The sequence below is a fragment of the Nycticebus coucang genome, chromosome 16, assembly GCF_027406575.1.
Source record: "Nycticebus coucang isolate mNycCou1 chromosome 16, mNycCou1.pri, whole genome shotgun sequence".
NCBI classification, from domain to species: domain Eukaryota; kingdom Metazoa; phylum Chordata; class Mammalia; order Primates; family Lorisidae; genus Nycticebus; species Nycticebus coucang.
The window spans coordinates 95,651,673-95,674,345 of record NC_069795.1 but is presented as its reverse complement, the minus strand read 5'-3'; the positions used below and the strand labels follow the sequence as shown (position 1 = coordinate 95,674,345).

The 22,673-nt window shown below is 38.6% G+C and overlaps 1 protein-coding gene and 1 pseudogene across 3 annotated transcripts; one reads left to right on the top strand and one right to left on the bottom strand.

Moving 5' to 3' along the window:
• The first annotated feature begins 1,439 nt into the window (after positions 1-1,439).
• On the top strand, positions 1,440-22,376 carry ACTL6A (actin like 6A). Of its 3 annotated transcripts, none has more exons than XM_053564774.1 (14): positions 1,440-1,657; positions 5,477-5,553; positions 5,711-5,885; positions 8,790-8,890; positions 10,060-10,157; positions 13,921-14,015; positions 14,300-14,406; positions 14,505-14,594; positions 15,860-15,921; positions 16,252-16,366; positions 16,524-16,604; positions 18,818-18,913; positions 21,001-21,087; positions 21,892-22,376. In XM_053564774.1, exons 1-14 carry the CDS (start codon positions 1,633-1,635, stop codon positions 21,970-21,972), a joined length of 1,290 nt encoding a protein of 429 aa, XP_053420749.1. In that variant the 5' UTR covers positions 1,440-1,632; the 3' UTR covers positions 21,973-22,376. The 3 variants fall into 3 exon arrangements, with proteins under 3 accessions (XP_053420749.1, XP_053420750.1, XP_053420751.1); XM_053564775.1 differs by lacking the exon at positions 1,440-1,657 and adding an exon at positions 1,768-1,908; XM_053564776.1 differs by lacking the exon at positions 1,440-1,657 and adding an exon at positions 1,768-1,939.
• LOC128568301 (uncharacterized) lies at positions 10,332-10,491 on the bottom strand (annotated as a pseudogene).
• Positions 22,377-22,673: the final 297 nt, after the last annotated feature.

The following is a 22,673-nucleotide window of genomic DNA, read 5'->3' as shown; positions in this document are numbered from 1 at the left end:
TGTTTTTTTTAACTATAGTCCGGCCCTCCAACCGTCTGAGGGACAGTGTACTGGCCCCCTGTTTAAAAAGTTTGAGGACCTCTGCGGGGAACTGTCATCAATTATAAGGTTTTGCAACAATCTTAAGGTCATGTAACATGATCAAATTTGGGCACAGTTTTTTTCTTTTTTGTTTTGAGACAGAGTCTTACTCTGACAACCTGGGTAGAGTGTCCTGGTGTCATAGCTCACAGCAACCTCCAACTCCTAGGCTCCAGCGATCCCCTTGCCTCTGCCTCCATAGTAGCTGGGACTACAGGCCTGGTGCTACCATGCCTAGCTAATTTTTCTATTTTTAGTAGAGACCAGCTCTCACTCTTGCTTAGGCTGGGCTAGAACTCCTGAGTTCAAGGACCCTTCCCAGGATCAAGCCTCAGCTTCCCAGAGAGCTAGAACAGATTTGTGGGTCTTTATAGCTGGAGCTGCCTGCAGAGTGGCAAAGGGGAAGAGTGACAGGTTGTTGTGGCAATCCAAGGGAGAAGTGGAGATCTGGAATGCGCTGGTAGAAACTGGACTAAGGGCAGTAACGCAGACTGGGAATGTATTTAGGATTAGGTGTTTGTTTGAATAAAGATCAATTCGGGGATGTGGAACCCACAGCCTTGGTGATACATGTGACCTTCTGGATGCTTTAGATTGGCCTTCTGACTCAATGCAAATTTTACAAAACGAATCTTTCTAATAAAAGATTTGTTCTGTGAAGTTTGACGATCTGGAGGGCCACATGTAGCCGTCTTGAGACCGCAGGTGAGAAATTTATAACACCTTTTTATGATTTTTAAAGCGCTACCTAAGTTTGGTTGGGGCAATCAATGATCATGCCTTTCTTTTTTTAATTATTAGTAACCATTCAAAAAAATCCGGATTCCTCTTACCTCAACGGGAGCATATTTTTTTACAACATAAAAGTTATATTAGTTGAAAATAATTTTGTGGGCGGCGCCTGTGGCTCAAAGGAGTAGGGCGCCGGCCCCATATGCCGGAGGTGGCAGGTTCCAACCCAGCCCCGGCCAAATAAACTGCAAAAAATAAATAATATAATTTTTTTTCACATCAGCACAATCACTGGACAGGAATCGCTGCGTGGAGACACGGTCTCAACTTCCAAACTATTTCCGGGGGACCACCCTTCTCTACCCGGGTTATCGCTGCTCCTCGGCGCCCAGTCATACCCCTCCAGGCGTCCCAGACTCTCCTCTGGAGCAGTTCTCCTCCCTGAGCTCCCTCCGCCTACTCTCCCGCCCATCCAGGAGGCTCCTCCCTCTCCAGACCCACAACCCAACTCCTTCCCTCCTTCCGTCGCTTTCCTCTTTTCCCGCCCCCATGGCTGCCTTCGATTGGTTAAATCGGCCGGACCGCGGCAGGGAAGCGGCATAGCCGCGTTCTGATTGGCTGTACATAGGCTGGGACTCTCGTGATTGGCTGATAAGAGGCGCCAGCAAGTGTGCCTGCGCGCCGGGGTGTGTGGACGTCGCTTTGTTGCCCGAGGTGGGTGGCGGTAGAAGTTGATAGGGTCTAGGGTTAGCGCCTGGCAGTCGCCACGGTCACTTCGCTCGGTTATCCTTTAGCGTAGGAATCGCGCTGACAGCAGCTATGAGCGGCGGCGTGTACGGGGGAGGTAAGTGCGACCAAACAAGAGAGCGCGCCTTTTTTGGCGTGTAGCGTTTGTAACCGCCGCCCCCAGCCCTCCCCTTCCCGGCGTTCCCTTCCGGTCTCCCGGATCGGAACCCGGCCTCTCCGCCGCGTCCCCGCCTTGCTCTCGACCCGCCCCGGAGCCCACCCGGCTCAGCGTGAGCTTTGGGCTCCGAGGAGTCGCTTCCCCTTGCGGCCCTTTTCTGTCTCGGGGCCCAGAGGAGCGAGATTTTGAGGGTATGCGCTTCTCCCCGGGAAAGCCTCAGAGGTGGGCGGGCAGGCCCTGAGGCCCCAGGGTCACATGTTCCTGAGGGTCTCCAGAACTAGGCTGTATTGGCGGTGGGGGGCGGGAAGGGGGTGAACTTGGAAGGTCCCAGCAGTTTGCTAGCGTGGACGGAGGGTTTCCGTAGATAGCAAAGCGAACAGCCAGAGGTAAAAGTGATTGGTGAAGTGGCGGCCACTTAGGATGCGCCCCGCTCTCGCGCTGCTCTCACCTTTCCGTAACTCCTGCCTATTGATTGTGGAGTTTCTCGTGGGCGGATCTGTTTGGGATTTAGGGACACCTGTAACTTAAGGATGCCCAGAAAGTTTGCCTAGAGTCCAACGTGTCTGTTCTTTGACTTTCCTTGAATAGGCTGTGGTGTAGTAGAAAGATTACCTACCACGAGCTGGGGCTTACACAGACCCGGTTGAACCTCACTATTTATTTAGCTCCTTGATCTTGGGTAGTTTACTTTTCCCCTTTCCCAGCTTCAAGTTCTCCATTTGCAGAATAATTCTTGCACGGTACTGCACTTTTACTCACAGTTTGGTCCATGGACCAGCCCTGTCAACATCATTTGCAAATCTTTTAGAAATGTAGAATCTCAAGCCTCATCCTGAATTTACTGAATTACAGCCTCCATTTTTGCAGGACCCCCAGACGATTCAGAGTATCAATATATATCATGTTTTGGGTTGTAATTGACCTGCTGGAGATCAGGGACACAAGTCCAGAATATTCCTGTTGTTACTGTTTCTAGTAATGTTGCTGTTTCTGAAGAGGTGGCATATTACAGATAGGGAATAACAAAGTTTACAAAGTTTTGGGAGTGTGGTTTCAGAGTCTTCTGAAGTGATATGCTGACCCTCACTGCCTCCTTCCTCCATCTCTGTTTATGTCTTTGGTTTTGATTTTGCAATGTAAGAATTTCCCATTTTTACTATGGAGAAGGCCTACTCAATTTTCATGATTTACCTTTTTTCCGTCTGAGATGCATTCCTGGCAGAAAAACTAGGTCTGTGTGTTTTTGCCTCATTGAACTTGTTGATTCTATTATGATTTTCAGGTTCACTGATCCAAGGACCTGGAGGCTGTCCATTACTCCTTGTTAGGCATTATTTAGTAAGACCAAAATAGATAATGGATAATAGTAATGGAAGCAGCCAATATTTACTGAATGCATATTGTGGGCCAAGAACTATTCCAGAGGCTTTACATGCATTACATTTAATACATGCAATAACTCATTTAATTCACAATAAATGAGACAATACTTCTATCTTCATGTAATTGAAGAAGAAAATAAAGTGTGCAATAGATTAACCAGCCCAAAGTTACATAACTTTGTTGTAAGTTTGGAACAAATATCTCTGGGGTAAAGAAAAGGCATTGTAATAAAACCCTTTCCTGTTTTGTAAAAAGTGTTTTGATTATTTCTCCATAGGTCATTTTCAAATGTGTACCCAACAGCATAATCACATATGTTTAGGCATTCAAAATAAACGCTCTGCTTCTCATTGGCTTATATAGAGGAATATGTATTGAAGCCTATTTCACATGTAAAGTAAACTTGCAGATATATATATGAATATATGATTTTGCATTTGAATCACTGCTGTATGTTTAGTATTTATGGCAGTCCACATTTTTCAAAGGGTTTCCTATAAAAAGCAATCCCAGTCAAAATTTTAATAATAACTTAATAAACTGTATTTTTAAATCTACTTACCAAAAAGATCTTCGTAGGCCAGGCATGGGGGTTCACAGCTGTACTCCAAGCAGTCTGTGAAGCTGAGACAGGAGGATCACTTGAAGTCAGAGGCCAGCCTGGGTGAGAGTGAGATCCCATCTCTATAAAAATAGAAAAATTAGCCAAGGCTTGTGGCACAGTAGTTGTTCTAGCTACTTGGAAGGCTGAAGCAGGGGGATTACTTGAGCCCAGGAGTTTGAGGTTGCTAGGCTCATATCATGGCACTCTAACCTTGGGGAACAAGTGAGACTCTATCTCAAGAAAAAGAAATGAAGGAAGTTTAGTCTTGTAGATGGCAATTAAGTAAATGGGCATCATATTTTATTGATTCTTAGTTGTATATCTTTCCCCTCATTTAAGCAGCTGACGTTGGAGTATGGGTTTAAGTGGCAGTATATTTTTTTCTTATTGATACATGAAATAATGCATCATATAGTTGATAGCAGCTTTTACTGATGATAAATGGTAGCAGTATCAATGAGGTACATGTTCATTAATAGTAGTATATAGAAAGTTTAAAGGTAGCACAAAGTTACTAACTCAGTGTGAGAATGTTGGCAGGCTTTACAAGAGAGTTAGTGGGGATGGTAGAGGAGGAGTGGACAGGGACAGCATGCCACAGGTCACCTGAGCGAGGCAGGGTCCTCAAACTGCAGCCCACAGGCCACATGAGGCGGTGTGATTGTATTTGTTCCTGTTTTGTTTTTTTACTTCAAAATAAGGTATGTGCAGTGTGCATAGGAATTTGTTCATATATATATATTTTTTAAACCTAGTCTGGCCCTCCAAAGGTCTGAGGGACAGTGAACTGGCCCCCTGTTTAAAAAGTTTGAGGACCCCTGGATGGTATGTTTGGGAGATGACATACAAGTATTATTCAGTAATGTGGTGGGAAGTGCCTGCTGCCAGATATGCTAGGCCTTCAATATCAACTAGCCAGAATGATTGAACTTTTATAGGTGATGAGAAACCACTGAATAGCTAACACCTTTATTTTTATTGGAAAATTTGGGTGCCAAAGTGATCAGAGTTACAATTTTGAAAGATCACATTACAGCAGTTTGAAGGGTAGATTGAAAAGGTGAAGAAAAGGAAGCGCAGTACCCCTAGGAAATTGTAATTTCCTGTTAAGAACTTGATTGAAGGCAGTGGCATTGGTTTTTTGTTGTTGTTGCAACCGTCATTGTCGTTTGGTGGACCTGGGCTGGGTTTGAACCTGCCAGCTCAGGTGTATGTAGCTGGCGCCTTAGCTGCTTGAGCCACAGGCGCCAAGCCGTGGCATTGATTTTAAAGAGGAGGGGTTTTGAGAAATATTTAGCAGAAATAGTTGGCAGAACTTGAAAGATGAAGGTGTTCACTAATCTGAGGTTTTTGCCTCTGAGGACTGGTATCACCCATTGTGAGAGGCAATGCTGAGACTAACAGTGTTTCTGATGTGTTGAATTTGAGGTACCCATGAAACATCAAGTGGAATTGATTTACTGTCCCTTCTGGTTGTCCTGTACCTTTCCTGTATCTTTGTAAATAGCCCCTTTAATAAGTAACTCCTCAAAGTACCCATTTTTAGCGTATTCTATTTCCTGATGGGACATCTACTGATATTCATGGATGATTTGTTATTTTAATTATGTGAATCTGTAAGGTATTTTTATAACTAGGTTCAAGCTAGTAATAACATGAATATTTATTTTTATAGCGCTTTCAATATGTTCTCATAGTAAGCACATTAAGTACTTTAATTTTTATATGATATTTGCAAATTGTTTATGTTAATTATCTTTTAATCTTTTCAGATGAAGTTGGAGCTCTTGTTTTTGACATTGGGTCCTATACTGTGAGAGCTGGTTATGCTGGTGAGGACTGCCCTAAGGTAAGTAATGTTAGAGTTAACTGGGTATATAGGGCTATTCATGTAGAATTAAATTTATATGGAAATTCTGATTCAAAACAAGACATTAGTTGGGGGGGAAATGACTCCTTGCTAAAAAACAGGTGAAATTCCTACATCCTTTTTTTGATTCTTATAGGTAGATTTCCCCACAGCCATTGGTATGGTGGTAGAAAGAGATGACGGAAGCACGTTGATGGAAATAGATGGCGATAAAGGCAAACAAGGAGGTCCTACCTACTACATAGATACTAATGCCCTTCGTGTTCCGAGGGAGAATATGGAAGCCATTTCACCACTGAAAAATGGGATGGGTATGATATTTTATACATGGATTTGATTATAGAGTATGCATGGTATAGAACATCAGCCATTTTTCTATGTTTTTATTCTACAAACTGATGCACCAGGCACTGGGAATACAAAAAATACACAAGAAATGTTCTTTTTCCTCAAAAAACTTATAATCATGGCATCAGTGGGATTGATGCATACATACAAATGTGATACACTGTGGGGTAAATGTTCTAATACAGGGGTATACAAGAACCAATGGGATTAGAGGGAAGAGATGTTTAACTCTATCATTGCAGAGTCAGTGATGGTTTTCACAGAGTAGGTAACTTTTCTGATAAATTCTTTATTTTTTTGAGACGTGATCTTATTCTGTTGCCCAGGCTAAAAAGCAGTGGCATCATCATAGCTCACTGCAACCTCAAACTTGAGGGCTTAAGTGATCCTCCTGCCTCAGCCTCCTGAGTAGCTTGTGACTGTAGGCATGGACCATGATGTCTGATGAATTTTTTTATTTTTTATAGAGAGGGAGTCTTTCCCTGTTGCTCACGCTGGTCTCCCAACTCCTGGTCTCAAGTGATCCTCCTGTCTTTGGTGTCCCAAAGTGTTAAGATTACAGGGGTGAGCCACCCTGCCCAGTCTTTTGTGACAAGTCTTGATCAATGAATGAGAATTAGGCTAGCTGACAAATTTGGATAAAGTAGAGGGACTAATGTGTGAAGAGATGGAGTTGTGAAGGAAACTGAACACGTTTATAAATAGTATATAGCTAAGTATGGCTGCAACATTGGGTACATTAGGATTAGTAGCAGGAAAGGTAGTCAGAATAGTCATAAAAGACCTTGTAAACCATTTCAGGGATATATTAAGCTACTAACTGAAGGAATTTAAACAGATGTGATATGCTCATATTTGTCTTCTGGAAAGATTAACAGCAAAATGTAGGCTAGATTGGAAGGAAACAGAGACAGGGAGCTCAATAAGGGAAGTAAGAGTCCAGATGAGAAATGAAGAGAGTTAAAACTATTAATGCTGATAGTTGAGATCCTGAGGTGGCTTTTAGGATATCCAAGAGAAAAATGGTACTGAGTGATTGCAAGTGTGAAAAGCAGAGAAGAGTTGAGAAGGTTTCCTAGAGTTCTGGTTGTAGTAACTGAATAGAGGGTCCCATTCACTGAGATAACAGAAGGGAAAGGAGCAAGTTTTATGGTTTTAAAAGGAAAGTGTGTCGAGGATACCCCAAATCACTTTCCAGTTTGGGCTTGCAAGAGTCTTTTCATTGTGGAGTCGACACAAGTTGCTTAATCCCTCCAGCAACAAGCTTCCTCCAGAAACAAGTTATAACATGACAGCACATGTCTACCAGGAGAATACATCAGAGACACGACACCCACAGCTTTTACTGAAAGCTGGTCATGGAGGTACACCCTGCCCTTCACGTACCAAGATTTTAGACTCCAGAAGGAAAACAGGCGTTTGGTACAGACCACATTATTTGTACAGTTTTGGTACTCTTTTCATTTGGGGAAAGTTTTTATCAGTGTAGGAAATGGTTTGCCAGTCAAGTTCCTAGACACCAGCTAAGGTTCAAGCTTGTAAGTAAGTCTTTCTCAGGCTTGCTATTACATGGGTTCATTGAGTTCAAAGTGTTTGGACATGCAGGTAAACAGGTGAATAAAAGGTCAGAATAAAGATTTTAAGACATGGAGTTGCATTTTATTACCCAGACAGAGTTTGGAATATGAAAAGAGAGTTGAGGATAGAGTTCCTAGAAAAAACTTGTACTTAACCAATCAAGAAGAGGAGGCACCCATGAAAGACAGTGAAGAGGAGCAGTTAGGGATGTAGGAGAAGAGCAAGAGAGCAAAAAGCTTATGGAAGCATAAAAGTCTGGTGATTTTCGGTGTTCTCAGATGTGACATTGAGATTTACACTAAGGAGGGGAGAGAAAAAGAGAAGTTAAATTTACCAACGAAGTCCATTGACTTCCTCCCCAGCGCCAATCTACATGGGCCTGTGGAGTAATATATTATACAAGTAACATCGTTTCTTCTTTGGGCTGTGGCAGAAAAAGTTTATAAACTCTTGTATAGTTAATAGTGTCATAATTTAGAGAGGTCAGGTGAGATTAAAAATATAAAGTCTCCATAGACTTGCCTCTTAGAAGGTCGTTAGTGACTTATGCAAGCAGTTTTAAGGGAATATTGAAGAGCAAGCCAAAATGAAGATATATGCTATGCTCTGAATTTTAAAAATGTCTTTTGGGTATCAAGTCTGGACCATACAAGTCTTTTGTATTTCTTCTTACCATTCGGATTATACACTGGGCCTCTAAGTAACTTGTTGAATGATATTTATTTGATATTTTAGGCCTATTAGATACTTTAACTACATTTGGTGCAGATTTAGGGCTAGAGGGACCAAAAAGATTATGTAGAAAACAAAGATAACTTCTGAGGCTGGGTACAGTAGATCACACATGTAATCCTAACACTTTGGGAGGCTAAGGCAGGCAGATGGCTCAAGGTCAGGAGTTGGAGATCAGCTTGAGCAAGAGCAAAACTCTGTTTTTATCAAAAAAAAAAAAGAGAGAAAGAAATAAGCTGGATGTGGTGGTGTGCACCTGTAGTTCCAGCTACTTGGGAGGCTGAGGTAGGAGGATTGCTTGAGCTCAGGAGTTTGAGATTGCACTGAGCTATGACAACACCACTGAACTTTAGCCTGGGCAACAGGGTGAGACCCTATCTCAAAAAACAAACAAAAAAAGATAACTTCTGTGTAAAGTACTAAGTGGTGAAATAGATCTGTAAAATAAGTAGTTTCCGTGTATTAAATTATAAATTGCTAAGTCATAGAAACAATCTCTCAAGATGCTGTATTCATCTTCAATTAATTGTTTCCAAGCTATTAATTTTATATTCCAGTTGAAGACTGGGATAGTTTCCAGGCTATTTTGGATCATACCTATAAAATGCACGTCAAATCAGAAGCCAGCCTGCATCCTGTTCTCATGTCAGAAGCACCGGTGAGACAAAGACTTCTTTTCCATGTTTCTCTAGGGTTTTTTCCCCTTTAGTTTTCTCCTCATTTGAAATATTTCAAATATTTCTTTTTCTTCAAAGAGGTGTTGAAATTCATATTTTGAATTTGAAAATTAAATAGAGGATTAATTTTTAAACACTGTCATAACTTTTATTATTTCAATAAATATTCTGAGAACAACAAAACCCAAAAGGGTTCTGGTGGTTATTTTTCCCCCCCCAGGATTTGTTTTAACATTTGATTTCCGTACATTGCTTCCCGTTGTAGGTTTGTGAATCATCTCTTGTGCCCAAAGAGCTGTGTATATCTATTTTCCTTCTTGCCTCCCTCTCCTTTCTGAGACAAGGTCTCACTCTGTTGCTGGGGCTAGAGTACAATGGTGTTGTCATAGCTCACTGCACTCAAACTCCTGCGCTCAGGTGATTTGTCTGCTTCAGCCTTCCTGAGTAGTTGGGATTATAAGGCATATAACACCACACCTGGCTAATTCTTCTAATTTTTGTAGAGACAGGGTCTTACTACGTTGACCAGGTTGGTCTTGAATACCTGACCTCAAGCAATCCTACCTCAGCCTCCTAATGTGCTGGAATCACAGGCGTGGACCACCACTCCCAACCCTATTACCTACTTTTATCCTCAGGTCTCCAAAAGAGATGTCAAATGTTGAACTAGCACTGGAAATTTCTAAACTGAAGTCTCTCGTGAAATACATTTAATATATAGACAAAAAGGGCCCAGAAAGAGAGCATAGTGGTTATAAATTATCAATATCTTATTATTTCAACTTACAGTATCCTTTATGACTATCACTATAAGTGGGAGAATTTGGTGGTCTAAAATTTGTGTTTAGGATTTTGATTACTAGATTTATAATTGAATAATAGTTTTTAAGAACCCCAATTTCCTTGTACTTTGAGAAGTCTGTAATTTCTAGAATTTATAGAAGCAGGCTTTATTAAAAACTTTAATTTTAATTTATATCTAATTTGTTTATAAAGAAATAAAAGTAAATTAAGTATAAAGAGATATTGTTAAAGATGATTTGCTATGGTATTTTATTTTTAATATTTTGCATCTTTGTTAATATCATACATTTTTAACTCTTAAAGTACAAATAATTTCCATTTCTTCTTTTTCCCCCTTCTTCTTAAGTGGAATACTAGAGCAAAGAGAGAGAAACTGACAGAGTTAATGTTTGAACATTACAACATCCCTGCATTCTTCCTGTGCAAAACTGCAGTTTTGACAGCGTATCCTTGAAAGGAGTACTGATCTTTTCTCTAGAAGTGTGTACAATGCTACTAAATATAATACCTTTGACAGAAGACATGAGCCAATTCTTTCTTGTTCAGAAGTTGTTTTTTCCCCTACTCTCTTGCTTTTTAACTTGTAGTGTTTTTTTCTTTTTTAATACTATTTTTATTTTTTCCAAAAATTGCACCAATATAAAGCAAAGTTCTAGTTGCTGTGAGTGTGTTGTGTAGGTGTTAGCTCTAGTTGATGAGAACCTGTCGTGCAGGTGTAGCAGTATTGCCCTCATCATGTACTCATTGGACAGTAGCGCAACCCCAAGAAAAGGATGGTTTCTTTTAGTATTTCTATTGGAACTAATACTAGAAGATATGAAAGAGAAATAAGAAAACACTCAAATGCTGATTAACACTTGGTTTTTTTGTCTGTTTATTTTTTACAAAGGGTAATGTGGTTAGAAGACAGTGTTTTAACCAGTTGGCTTAAATGAATTAAAAGATAGCCATTTTCTCCCTATCTCTAGTATTATAGAAATTAGAAATTAATTGTAAATTTGTTTAAGACATAATCATCAGATATTTATTGTAAGCACATTAAGGAACACATAGGAAAATATTATGCCTTGAGCTCAAAGAATGTGTCATGTAAATATTCTTGTTAAAAGCTAAATGATGGATTTAAATAATACTTCAAGACAACGTTGGCAAAAGCCATAATGAAGTACATGTTTAAATTGAGTTTTTTTGTGTAGTAATCATGGTAGTTCAGAGAAGGAATGGGGTAGCCTGACAAACTTTTATAAAGAAAGTGGAACTTAACTTCATGATGTAGGGGAAAGAGCTTTGTGTTTAGAGTCCAGTTTGCACTGCTTACAAGTATATGATCTTGAATTTATTCAAGTACTTGAAAGCTGAGCGTCGTTTTTTACTTGCTTGTCCTGTATACCTTTCCTGGCTTGCTGTGATAGAGATTTTTATATGCGTATTTGAGGATCACTTTGGTTACTGTTATTAACACTTGTCTGCAGTGCTGTGTCTTAGAGATGACTTCAGCAGAAGGGTGGAAGTAAAAAGTCTAAATGTTTGTTACAACAACTTAGTTTAATAGTTGAAGATACATGTTAGCATATGGTGGGAGTTGTAAAATAGGTTTCGGTCAGTCAGTAGAGACCTTCCATGTAAGGTTTTTAAAAATATGAAAATGAGACTCTAGAGAACCATTGCAGAATTTTGAGTAGGAGAAGGAATGAGAACTTGATAGACTCATGGTGTCTATTATCTCACTTAATTTTCATAGTAACCCTGTCAGGAAACAATCATAAAGTAAGCAAAGTTGTCCAAGAGCAATAATGGCATTCTTGAATTTCCAGACAGGTCTTTTTTTCTTGAATTTCCAGACAGGTCTTTTTGGCTGCTTCCTTAAAAGACATGTATAAACAGAATTGGGTATTATTTTTTTATTCAAAGTTTTTCCTATAGAAAATTTCAAACATAAGATAGAATGTTATGGCGACCCCTATGTGCCTACCCTGCTTAACCATTTTCATCACACCCAGTGATTTATATTAGCAATAATCCCACCCACATTCCCCTTACACCATAATTTTGAAGCACTTCCCAGACACATAACTTTATTTATGGAAACTTGAGTATGTGTCCTCTAAAAGATTTTACTATGTCCCTCTAAAAAAAGTTACCATAATTTCTTTTTGTTATTAAAACAGTTTAATCATACATTTTGAATCAGGACCCAAAAAAGGTCATATGTACATTTTATTTGTCGGTTATATCTCTTAAGTTTCCTAATCTGTAGATCTCACCTCCCACTTTTCTTTGTGATTATTTGTTTATTGTTAATAGATTTTTTTTTCTCCTACACTCTGGATTGTGCTAACTAATGTTCTTTAACCTTGTTCTTCCAGTGGTTCTCAAACTTTTTGGTTTTAGGATTCTTTCAACCTTTTTTATGTCACGGCACACATGAATTTATACTTAAACTTTTGCAGCACATGTAAATTAAGTTGATTAAAAAAAAACAGTAACTGGACCACTTAAGTACATAAGTGCTACTGTTTAACGCAGTATGCATATCAGGTCTGTAAACCTAGCAGTGTGACTTGAAGTGTTTCCTGCAGGTGATTCTGACTGTCGAGTATTTACATGGACCATGGTGATATCCAAAAGAAAAATGCTTTTATATTTATAGATTATTTCATTGAACCATATATAAAATGGGTATCAATAAATGTATTTACTCCCCCCCCCAAAAAAAAATAGTAAAAAAAAGAATATACTTAGTGTGCTGTGAACTTCTTTCAAAAATAATTAATGATCTTTAAAAATTTTCACAGCACACGTAGATCCTCTCACGGCACAACTGTGTGCTATGGGACACCAGTTGAAAATATATATATGTGAATTGTATCTGGCAATATTTAACATGTTAGAAATTAAAACAGAAACTTTAAGCTTTAAATTTAATATTAAAATAAATTTAAAAAGAATTAATTAGAAAATAAAAATAAGACACATTAACTGTCGCATTCCAGTGAGAGATCAGGGACTGATGCCACTTATGGTATTTTATTTTTGTTTTTTGAGACAGAGTATTTGTTGCCCCGGATAGAGTGCTATGGCGTCACAGTTCACAGCAGCCTCAAACTCTTGTGCTCAAGTGATCCTCTTGCCTTCGCCTCCTGAGTAGCTGGAACTTAAGGCGCTTGCCACCATGCCCAGCTTTTTTTTTTTTTTTTTAAAGAAATAGGGTCTCACTGTTTCTCAGGCTGGTCTGGAACTCCTGAGCTCAAGCAATCCACCCGCCTCGGCCTCCCAGAGTGATAGGATTACAGGCATGAGCCACCATGCAGCCTCAATGGTTTTTTTCACATATTTGTTTTTGTGGGACAAACAACCGTACAAAAAGAAAACATCCCATCTGCCCAGACCAGTGTTCTTTAACCTTCACCTATAATGGGGTTTCTCTTTGGTACCCACATCCTCCCCAGGACATCCAGAGCTTTTTTTTTCACAGCTTTACCGATCTCTACTTCAATAAACAGGATAGCCTTCAGAGCAGAGATAGTTTTGGTTCTTATGTGTCTCCTGTAGTGCCACACAGGTGGCCTCCTTCCTTCTCTTCCTCCCTCCCTGTGACGTGACATTATTAAGCAACTGATTTAGTAGGTACATAAAAGATACTCAGTAAATGTTTGAGGAATGAGTAAATAGCCCTGCTCCTAAATACCAGTTTGGGGTATGTTTACATGGTACAGTACAGAGCTGTGGAAAATGGGATCTGCTAATATTTGTTAGCTGTTGAAGTCACTAGTTTTCCAACCCAATTGAGTTTGGGGAACTGCCAAACTGTTCAAATGGCTCTTTAGTACTCTTTGAGAATGGTTGTAGTCCCTGGCTCAAATGTCATAGCCTCCCACTGTTCTTACCAAGTTTCTGTTAAAAAAAAAATGTGTCTCAATTTGTTTAAGCTCTTAGGTCAATCTCAAGAGACTCGATGATTATATTAATTTTGACCAACTTAATAGAAGGGAGAAAGGTTTCCACTATGTGGAAGTTCTGCCTCTTGTCATTTGTTCTTAAGCCAGAATTATTATTTGATAACCAATTTTCATTTGTAGATTCAACACATTTTAAACTGTCATGTACATGTTTCAGAAATGGTTTCTGGAACATAAGAATTGTCCCTCGACAATAAACATTATTATAAGAACCTTGATGTTTTCTTTTCCTTAATTCTTTAAACTAGATTTGCTAATGGTCGTTCTACTGGGCTGATTTTGGACAGTGGAGCCACTCATACCACTGCAATTCCAGTCCACGATGGCTATGTCCTTCAACAAGGTATAAGTATTTAACCAGGACACACTGGTTAGACGATTTTAGATGTTATGAAGATACAATGACGTGAAATAACTAATTGCACTATCAAAGATATTAGTTTAAATCTTTAGTACATATTATATATATATATATATTTAAAACTAATACATGGCTTTATGCTTTGAAGAGCAGTTAATGATACCTAAAAAAAATGATTTCTCTAGGAAAAATGATTTATCAGAGGAAATTGGTCCCAAGGAGTTTGGATGTAAAGCTCTCTTAGCCTTATTTAATCTGCTTCATAGGCATTGTGAAATCCCCTCTTGCTGGAGATTTTATTACCATGCAATGTAGAGAGCTCTTCCAAGAAATGAATATAGAGTTGATTCCTCCATACATGATTGCATCAAAAGTAAGTAATGATTGGATTTTTTTGTGTGTGGAACTTATCTCCAACTCCTCCTGTGTTAAGAACCCTGTTAACCTCGCGCGTGTTCTTGGTACTCTCAGGAAGCTGTTCGTGAAGGATCTCCAGCAAACTGGAAAAGAAAAGAGAAATTGCCGCAGGTTACAAGGTCTTGGCACAATTACATGTGTAATGTAAGTAACCCTTATTCTCTTTGCAATGTTACATGCTTTTTGCATGGGCATTAAAATGTTATAGCCTCTAAGTCCTTGAATAGAATTTGGACACTTTATGTTTCCAAGCTCTGTATTTTTAATGATATTTTACAAACAAAATTAAGATCTTTGGGGAAAAAGGCCATGCTTTTCCTATTTGCCAGACAAATAACTCTACAAACTGCTACATATCCATTTGGATTACTAACATGAGACCTGAAAGGAATTTTGGTTTTAGAAACAAGCATTATATTATTCTTAACTTTTTTTTGAGACAGAGTCACACTGGGTAGCCCTGTGTGGTAGAGTGCTGTGAACTCCTGAACTCAAGCAGTCCTCCCAGAGTGCTAAGTTTACAGGCATGAACCACTATACCTAGACTATTCTCAACATGTTGGCTAAGAAAATTGGTTTAGATTTTGTAGAAACCTACTAGTATGGCTCAGTTATGTTCTTTTCCCACATTATTCAGCCATGTCAAAGATGTCTATTACTGTCTTAGCAAAGAGCAGATGAGAAAGTCAGTCTCTTTACTAAAAATCCATCTCTGAACATAAGGCTTACTGACAGGGAGAGCTTAGTAAAAACAATTTCTCACACTACAGATACATGTTAATTTCTACTTTCTTTTTCTTTTTTTGAGACAGAGTCTTAAGCTGTCACCCTGGGTAGAGTGCTGTGGCGTTGCAGCTCACAGCAACCTCAAATTCCTGGGCTTAAGCGATTCTCTTGTCTCAGCCGTCCAAGTAGCTGGGACCTATAGCCCGCCACAATGCCCGGCTATTTTTTTTGTTGTTGCAGTTGTCATTGTTGCTTTAGCTGGCCCTGGCCGTGTTGGAGCCCATCAGCCTTGGTGTATGTGGCTGGCGCCCTACCCACTGAGCTGTGGTGGGTGTAATTGACCTTTTAAAGCAAATGTTTACAATTGGGTTTCTTACTACTCAGAGTCCTTGCTTGGAAGATTTATACTCTTTAAGTGATTTACCCATCCAGAAACATGGTCCAGTTTCATTTAGGAAAGTTTTGTTTTTTTTTTTTTTGAGACAGTCTCACTTTGTCGCCCTCGGTAGAATGCAATGGCATCACATCTCACAGCAACCTCAAACTCTTGGACTTAAGTTGATTCTCTTGCCTAAGACCCTGTTTCAAGAAAAAAAAGGATTTTAAGTGTAATGTTACAAAAGTATAGATTGTAAAGAAAAATCTTGGTTTTGTTTCTTAAACTTTTTTTTTTCTGTCCATAGTGTGTTATCCAGGATTTTCAAGCTTCAGTACTTCAAGTGTCAGATTCAACTTATGACGAACAGTATGTTTCTTATTTAAATCGTACACTTCATAAATGATGAAAAGATTTGTTTAGTTTAAAAAAGATGGAATCGGGCGGCGCCTGTGGCTCAAAGGAGAAGGGCGCCGGCCCCATATGCTGGAGGTGGCAAGTTCAAACAGCCCTGGCCAAAAACTGCAAAAAAAGAATCATAGACTGTTTAACTGGTTAAAGGTATAAAGTTATGCTAAGATATACTGAATAACATTTTAAAATAAAATATTCTGATTTTTCACAAGTTGACAATTCCATAGTTTATGATTTTGAAGAAGATTGTTTTTGTCTTTTGTGTAATACTGTTTAATGTTTCAGAGTAGCTGCACAGATGCCAACTGTTCATTATGAATTCCCCAATGGCTACAACTGTGATTTTGGTGCAGAACGGCTGAAGATTCCTGAAGGATTGTTTGACCCTTCTAATGTAAAGGTATGAAAGCTGATTTCATGATTAGCCTGACCTTTCCTATATTTTTAAAGGGCTCTTGTAATTAGAGTGTCTAAGAAAGATATCTTTTTGCATGTGCTTTACTGTATGAAGTCCTTCTATTATATATTACTACTTATTTTTGTTGTTCTTGTTGCAGGGGCTGTCAGGAAATACAATGTTAGGAGTCAGTCATGTTGTTACTACAAGTGTTGGAATGTGTGATATTGATATCAGACCAGTAAGTGCCAGTCTCTTGTTACAGAATAAAGGTGGCTTTTGGATTAGGCCATTGTCTTTGAAGTCCATTTTATAATAGCATGTGTAAAAAGATGAAGTACTAGAAAAGGAAAAATATAAAACTCTCAAGCTGTGGTGTCCAGTGTGGCAATTTAAAATGAATGAAAACCTAAAATTCAGTTATTTTGAGGCTACTATGTTGGACAGCACAGATACAGAACATTTCCTTCAGTACAGAAAGTTTTTAGACAGTGTTGCTCTGGAGTTCTTCAAATGTGGGAAACCAAAATTTATATATTACTGGTGATTTTCTTTTTCTTTTTTTTTTTCAGATAGAGTCTCATTTTGTCGCCCTCAGTAGAGTGCTGTGGTGTTCAAGCTCAAGCAATTCTCTTGCCTTAGCCTCATGAGTAGCTGGGACTACAGGCGCCTGCCACAACACCCGGCTATTTTTTTTTTTTTTTTTTTTGGTTATAGTTGTCATTATTGTTTGGCAGGCCCAGGCTGGATTCGAACTCTCCAGCTCTGGTGTGTGGCTGGCGCCCTAGCTGCTGAGCTACAGGTGCTTAACCAACTGGTGATTTTCTTATACATAGCACAACTTTGCTTCTACTTTTATTTTTCAGAAAGGTGTGGTTTAAATTGTGTAACTTCTATGTGGAATTTATTTTAGATGATTTTGCTATTTTTTTGTGCTTTGTCAGGTTTTTGAGTACTAACTCCATATCATATACTATATGCATAATTAGATAGATATCGTATGTCCTTATTTGATGTTATCTGTAAGTTCTTGGAAACTGCAACTTAAAGTGAAACAATGTACAGCATGTCCTTAAATGACATTGTTTCAGGAAAAGAAATTGTTTTTGTTATATATCATTTTGTTTAAAGTCACAGTGCTAATAGCTAAGGTTGTATAAAACTTACATTGCTTAAAAAAGGCTTTTTTTGAGACAGAGCCTCCTAAGTAGTTGGGACTACAGGTGCCTGCCACAACACCTGGCTATTTTTAAAGACAGGGGTCTAACTCTGGCTCAGGCTGGTCTTGAACTGGGGAGCTCAAGCAATTCACCCACCTTGGCTTCCCAGAGTGCTAGGATTACAAGCGTGAGCCAATGTGCCTGGCCTTCATTCTTTATTTCAACTAGTAAGTAACCTTGTAGGCATGTCCTTCTAGGACAAGTGAAGTATAAGTTTAGAATTTTTCAAAGTAGCAAATTCGTTGCTACTTTGGTTCTCAACCTTCCCAATGCCACATATAGTTCCTCATGTTAAAATTAGCAACAAAAATAATTTTATGGTTAGGGGTCACCACAACATGAGGAACTGTATTAAAGGTTCACAGCATTAGGGAGGTTGAAAACCACTGTCTCAGAATGAAGTGTGAGTGACCACACCTCACCCTATCTCTTAAAAAAAAACTTAACTGGATCCCATCACCAGAGGTTTTTATTGAACTGTCCCTAGGAATTGGTGTTTTAAAAGCTCCTCAAACGAATTGAATGTACATCCAGGATGTACAATATTGTTTATTACTATATGGACCTATTTTAAGCTACTAGGTCCATATAGTAATAAAACTTTTTTTTTTTTAGTGCTGTGGTGTCACAGCTCACAGCAACCTCAAACTCTTGGGCTAGCGATTCATTTTTTTTTTTTTTTTTTTTTTTTTTTTTTAATTTTTTTGTTGTTGTTGTTGGGGATTCATTGAGGGTACAAGAAACCAGGTTACACTGATTGCATTTGTTAGGTATAGTCCCTCCTATAATTGTGTCTTATCCCCAAAAGGTCTGTCACACACTGAGATCTCCACCCCCAGTAAAACATTTTTTAAAAGAAAAGGAGGAAATTGGGCGGCGCCTGTGGCTCAGTCGGTAAGGCGCCGGCCCCATATACTGAGGGTGGCGGGTTCAAACCCGGCCCCGGCCAAACTGCAACCAAAAAATAGCCGGATGTTGTGGCGGGCACCTGTAGTCCCAGCTACTTGGGAAGCTGAGGCAAGAGAATCGCTTAAGCCCAGGAGTTGGAGGTTGCTGTGAGCTGTGTGAGGCCACGGCACTCTACCGAGGGCCATAAAAGTGAGACTCTGTCTCTACAAAAAAAAAAAAAAAAAAAGAGAAAAGGAGGAAATTGTGGTAGAGGACATGGTTTTATTTGTAGTTGTATTTAAAACTGTTGGAAACATTTGGAACTAATTTAATTTTTTTGTTCTAGGGTCTCTATGGCAGTGTGATAGTGGCAGGAGGAAATACGCTAATACAGAGTTTTACCGACAGGTTGAATAGAGAGCTGTCTCAGAAAACCCCCCCAGTAAGTTATGTTTGTTCTTTAGTCACATGCATCCTCACTGGTGGTGTAATTTTGTAAACAAGGTTCATTTTTCAGTATATCATGGTATTTTGTGTGTGCCCAGTACAGTATTATTTAAATAAGTTAATACCCTTTTAACCAAGTTTTCCCAGAATATAACATCTATTGTTTACTCTTATTTGAATGTCATTTTCATTAAGTTTTACTTATTAACCTAACTTGAGGGAGAAGGTAATTTACATGGTAAGTCAGGGTGAATGGCAGTCATAATCTTTTCATTTTAAAACGTTAATTTGCTTTTTTGGTTATTATACACTAAAATTTAAATACGTAAGTTAAAAAAACTTATTCAGGGGCACTGGCCCCATATACCGGAGGTGGCAGGCTCAAACCCAGCCACCCGACCACAAACTCCAAAAAAAAAGAAAAACTTATTCGGGGTTATAAGCCCTAACAGTATCTTTAGAATTTTATATTTAGTAGCCTTGGTCTTAAGGAATATTTTACATATGCCATTTTTATAATAATTTAAAAGGGAGGTATAGATGGGTGGATTGCTTGAACTTGAGGAGCAAGAGGAAGACCCCATCTTTAAAAAATAGCTGGGTGTGGGCGGTGCCTGTGGCTCAGTGAGCAGGGCGCCAGCCCCATATACTGAGGGTGGCGGGTTCAAACCCGGCCCTGGCCAAACTGCAACAAAAAAATAGCCGGGCATTGTGGCAGGCGCCTATAGTCCCAGCTACTCAGGAGGCTGAGGCAGGAGAATCGCCTAAGCCCAGGAGTTGGAGGTTGCTGTGAGCTGTGTGACTCCACGGCACTCTACCGAGGCAATAAAGTGAAACTCTGTCTCTACAAAAAAAAAAAAAAAAAATAGCTGGGTGTTGTAGCAGGCACCAATAGTCCCAGCTATTTGGGAGGCTGAATTGAGCCCAGGAGTTTGAGGTTACTGTGAGCTATGACACCACAAAACTCTACCAAGGCAACAAGGTGAGACACTGTCTCAAAAAAAAAAAAAATAAAATCATTAAAAGTGGTACTTGCATTTATAGGCACAAGACTGACATCTGCCTTGTGCAGTCTGATCTAGAGGATACCTGAATCACCATATTAACCATTAGATTTCATAGAAAGTCCCTGAATAACAAATATAGATATGGGTGGTCCCTGATCTTATCAGGACCAATTAGAAACTATCCTTATCCTTTAAAAAGTAATTCAAAAATTGAAACAAGGAAAAATATTCCACTGTAATTAGTAGACATGATCTTCTTTACCTACAAAAAACTCATGTTCACCCCTCTAATCTCTAGCACTGCACCCACATCCCATACTCTACCCCGGGCACACACACATTTATTTCATTATGAAAAAAGGCTCAAACTACGTGTTCATAGGTAGAATAGAATATTGGAAGATATCTGCAATTTGATAACTGTCATGAGACACATTCCTATGTAGAGGAAAAAAAAATCTCTTGATACAGGAAGTGAGGTGGGAGATAGTACTGAGTCAAAAATTATGTATATAACGAGAGTTTTGAGTTCAAAACAAAGTGCTTCTGTTTGGAAGGGAAGCAGAATGAATAAACTTACCTGAGATCTGATAGCTATATTTTGATTTGTTAAGGGCAAGAATGAACTAAGATAGGAGGGATTAGTGTAAGCATAAAGGCCTAAAAAGGAAGCAGTTGGAAGAGTGCGGAGGACTACAAACAGGAAGCAGCCTGGAATAATTAATGTCACATGTTGAATGAAATGAACTAATAATATGAAGCATTTACATATTACCTGATTGGTAGTGTCAAGAACAGGTTTGCTTTATAAGATATATATTGTGAATGCATACTTCAGTATGCAGTTTTCTAAAGTTTATACGGTTTATTTTCTTATCAAATACTGTATATTAAAAGCCATATTCAAAGTACTTTAAAAAACCTTTCTAACCTATGCGTTTTAGCCTATTTCAGAATTACCATGTTTAATCTATCCGAGTTTGAACTAGAGTCAGAAGTGTTTGTCAAAATTGAAATTTCCGGAGTCACCAGTTTTATAATTACACTAATGCATGTTCTCCCCTGTCTATTTTAGAGTATGCGGTTGAAGCTGATTGCAAATAATACAACAGTGGAACGGAGGTTTAGTTCATGGATTGGTGGCTCCATTCTAGCTTCTTTGGTTAGTAGATGAGCTACTTTGCAAAACTCAATATTCTTACTGAATTATACTAAACTTAGTCAAAATACTAAAAATTCCAGTGCTTCATTATCTTTGCATTTTATAACTATGAAATAAATGAATGGAAGGCCTGATAAGAATTACCAGTTTTATATGTTCTGGTACAACAGAATGCCACTTTGCCTTATTTAGTGGACGTTTCAGCCTAATTTCCGTTTCTTTCTCAGAGATGGAAATATGTTAACGTGCATACCTCTTCTAATAATACCCCTGGTTTGCACTGAGGACTTGTCTACAAGGCATGTTCCTTCTTAAGTTGTTTCCTGGTCTGTTCGGTGAGGTACAGGAAGTCAGGAATTGGTTCTTGAGGCATATGGTGAAATTATGGGGAGGGGTCTAACATGTTACTTGCACTGATTGTCTGCCTTGAATCAGGAGAAAAAGTCTTGTACTTTTTTGTACCCTAGACTCAGAGCATTTCTTTATTACTTCAGAGCAGCCAAAGTAAAAGTCACTAAGTACTCAAACCTTCCAGCCATCAGAGCTAAATCCTCAGTCTTCCTGCCTAATCCTATACAGGTATTGAGGGATTTAATATTCTTTCTGACTTTAAAGGCAACTCTTGATAGTGTCTTTGAATGGTTCTGGAGGCCAGAAATAAGAGTAATGGAGTACGTCTTTGGGGGAGAGGACTCTTAAGTTCTTCAAAGTTTAGGAGTTGTGAAATGAAAATAAAGATATTAAAAGAGAAAAAAAAATTTTTTTAATAAATAAGGCATGATTATATTTCTTTCCATTTTACAGGGTACCTTTCAACAGATGTGGATTTCCAAACAAGAGTATGAAGAAGGAGGGAAGCAGTGTGTAGAAAGGAAATGTCCCTGAAAAAGAGTTCCCAGCCTCTGCCTTCCCCTGTCACCTATGTTTCATAGCTTTAGTATACTCAGGAAAAGAATGACCATCTTTTGTAGAATGTTTATACATTTTTGCATATTTCAAGTTCCACTTAAAATTTTTTAAGGGTTTAACTGGCTCTATAAATTAAAATAAGTTTGTGCTTTCCTTGAAATGCACTTATTCTTACCGTAAGCATTTTATAATTTTGTATAAATGTCTATTTTCTCTAAATATTTTGCTTTCAGTAAAGTGCTTTCCAACTCTGTTTAGTATATATTAATTACCAGTGGACTGGTACAGTTGCTTTTTACTGACTAGTAAAAGTTACTGCCTATGCTTTCTACCTTAGGCTTACAAAATTAAATAAAAATTATTAGCCATTCCAGAACTATTTTTGGACTGTTTTGCATTTTATAACTTGCCACTTTACATACAAAATATATTTATCATTATTTTGAGAAAATACTTGCTATTTGTTAATAGTAGCCACATTCCCTTTCAATCTTAATAGTAACAGAGGTAAAAACTGTTAACTGAATTCCAAAAACTACCTAATTGCCTATAACTTTCACATTCTATAGGACAGCAGGTCATATTAAAGCCTGCTTATGTGTCAAAATCTATTAATCTGAACTATACCTGGTTTTTTAAAACATGGTAAAACAATGACCACTTTCAGAATTAGCATT

Coding starts and splice junctions, on each gene's coding strand:
- ACTL6A (XM_053564774.1), top strand. CDS start 1,633: ATGAGCGGCGGCGTGTACGGGGGAG. Junction 15,922..16,251: donor GATTCAACTTATGACGAACA/GTATGTTTCTTA, acceptor TTAATGTTTCAG/AGTAGCTGCACAGATGCCAA. Junction 16,605..18,817: donor GTGATATTGATATCAGACCA/GTAAGTGCCAGT, acceptor TTTTTGTTCTAG/GGTCTCTATGGCAGTGTGAT.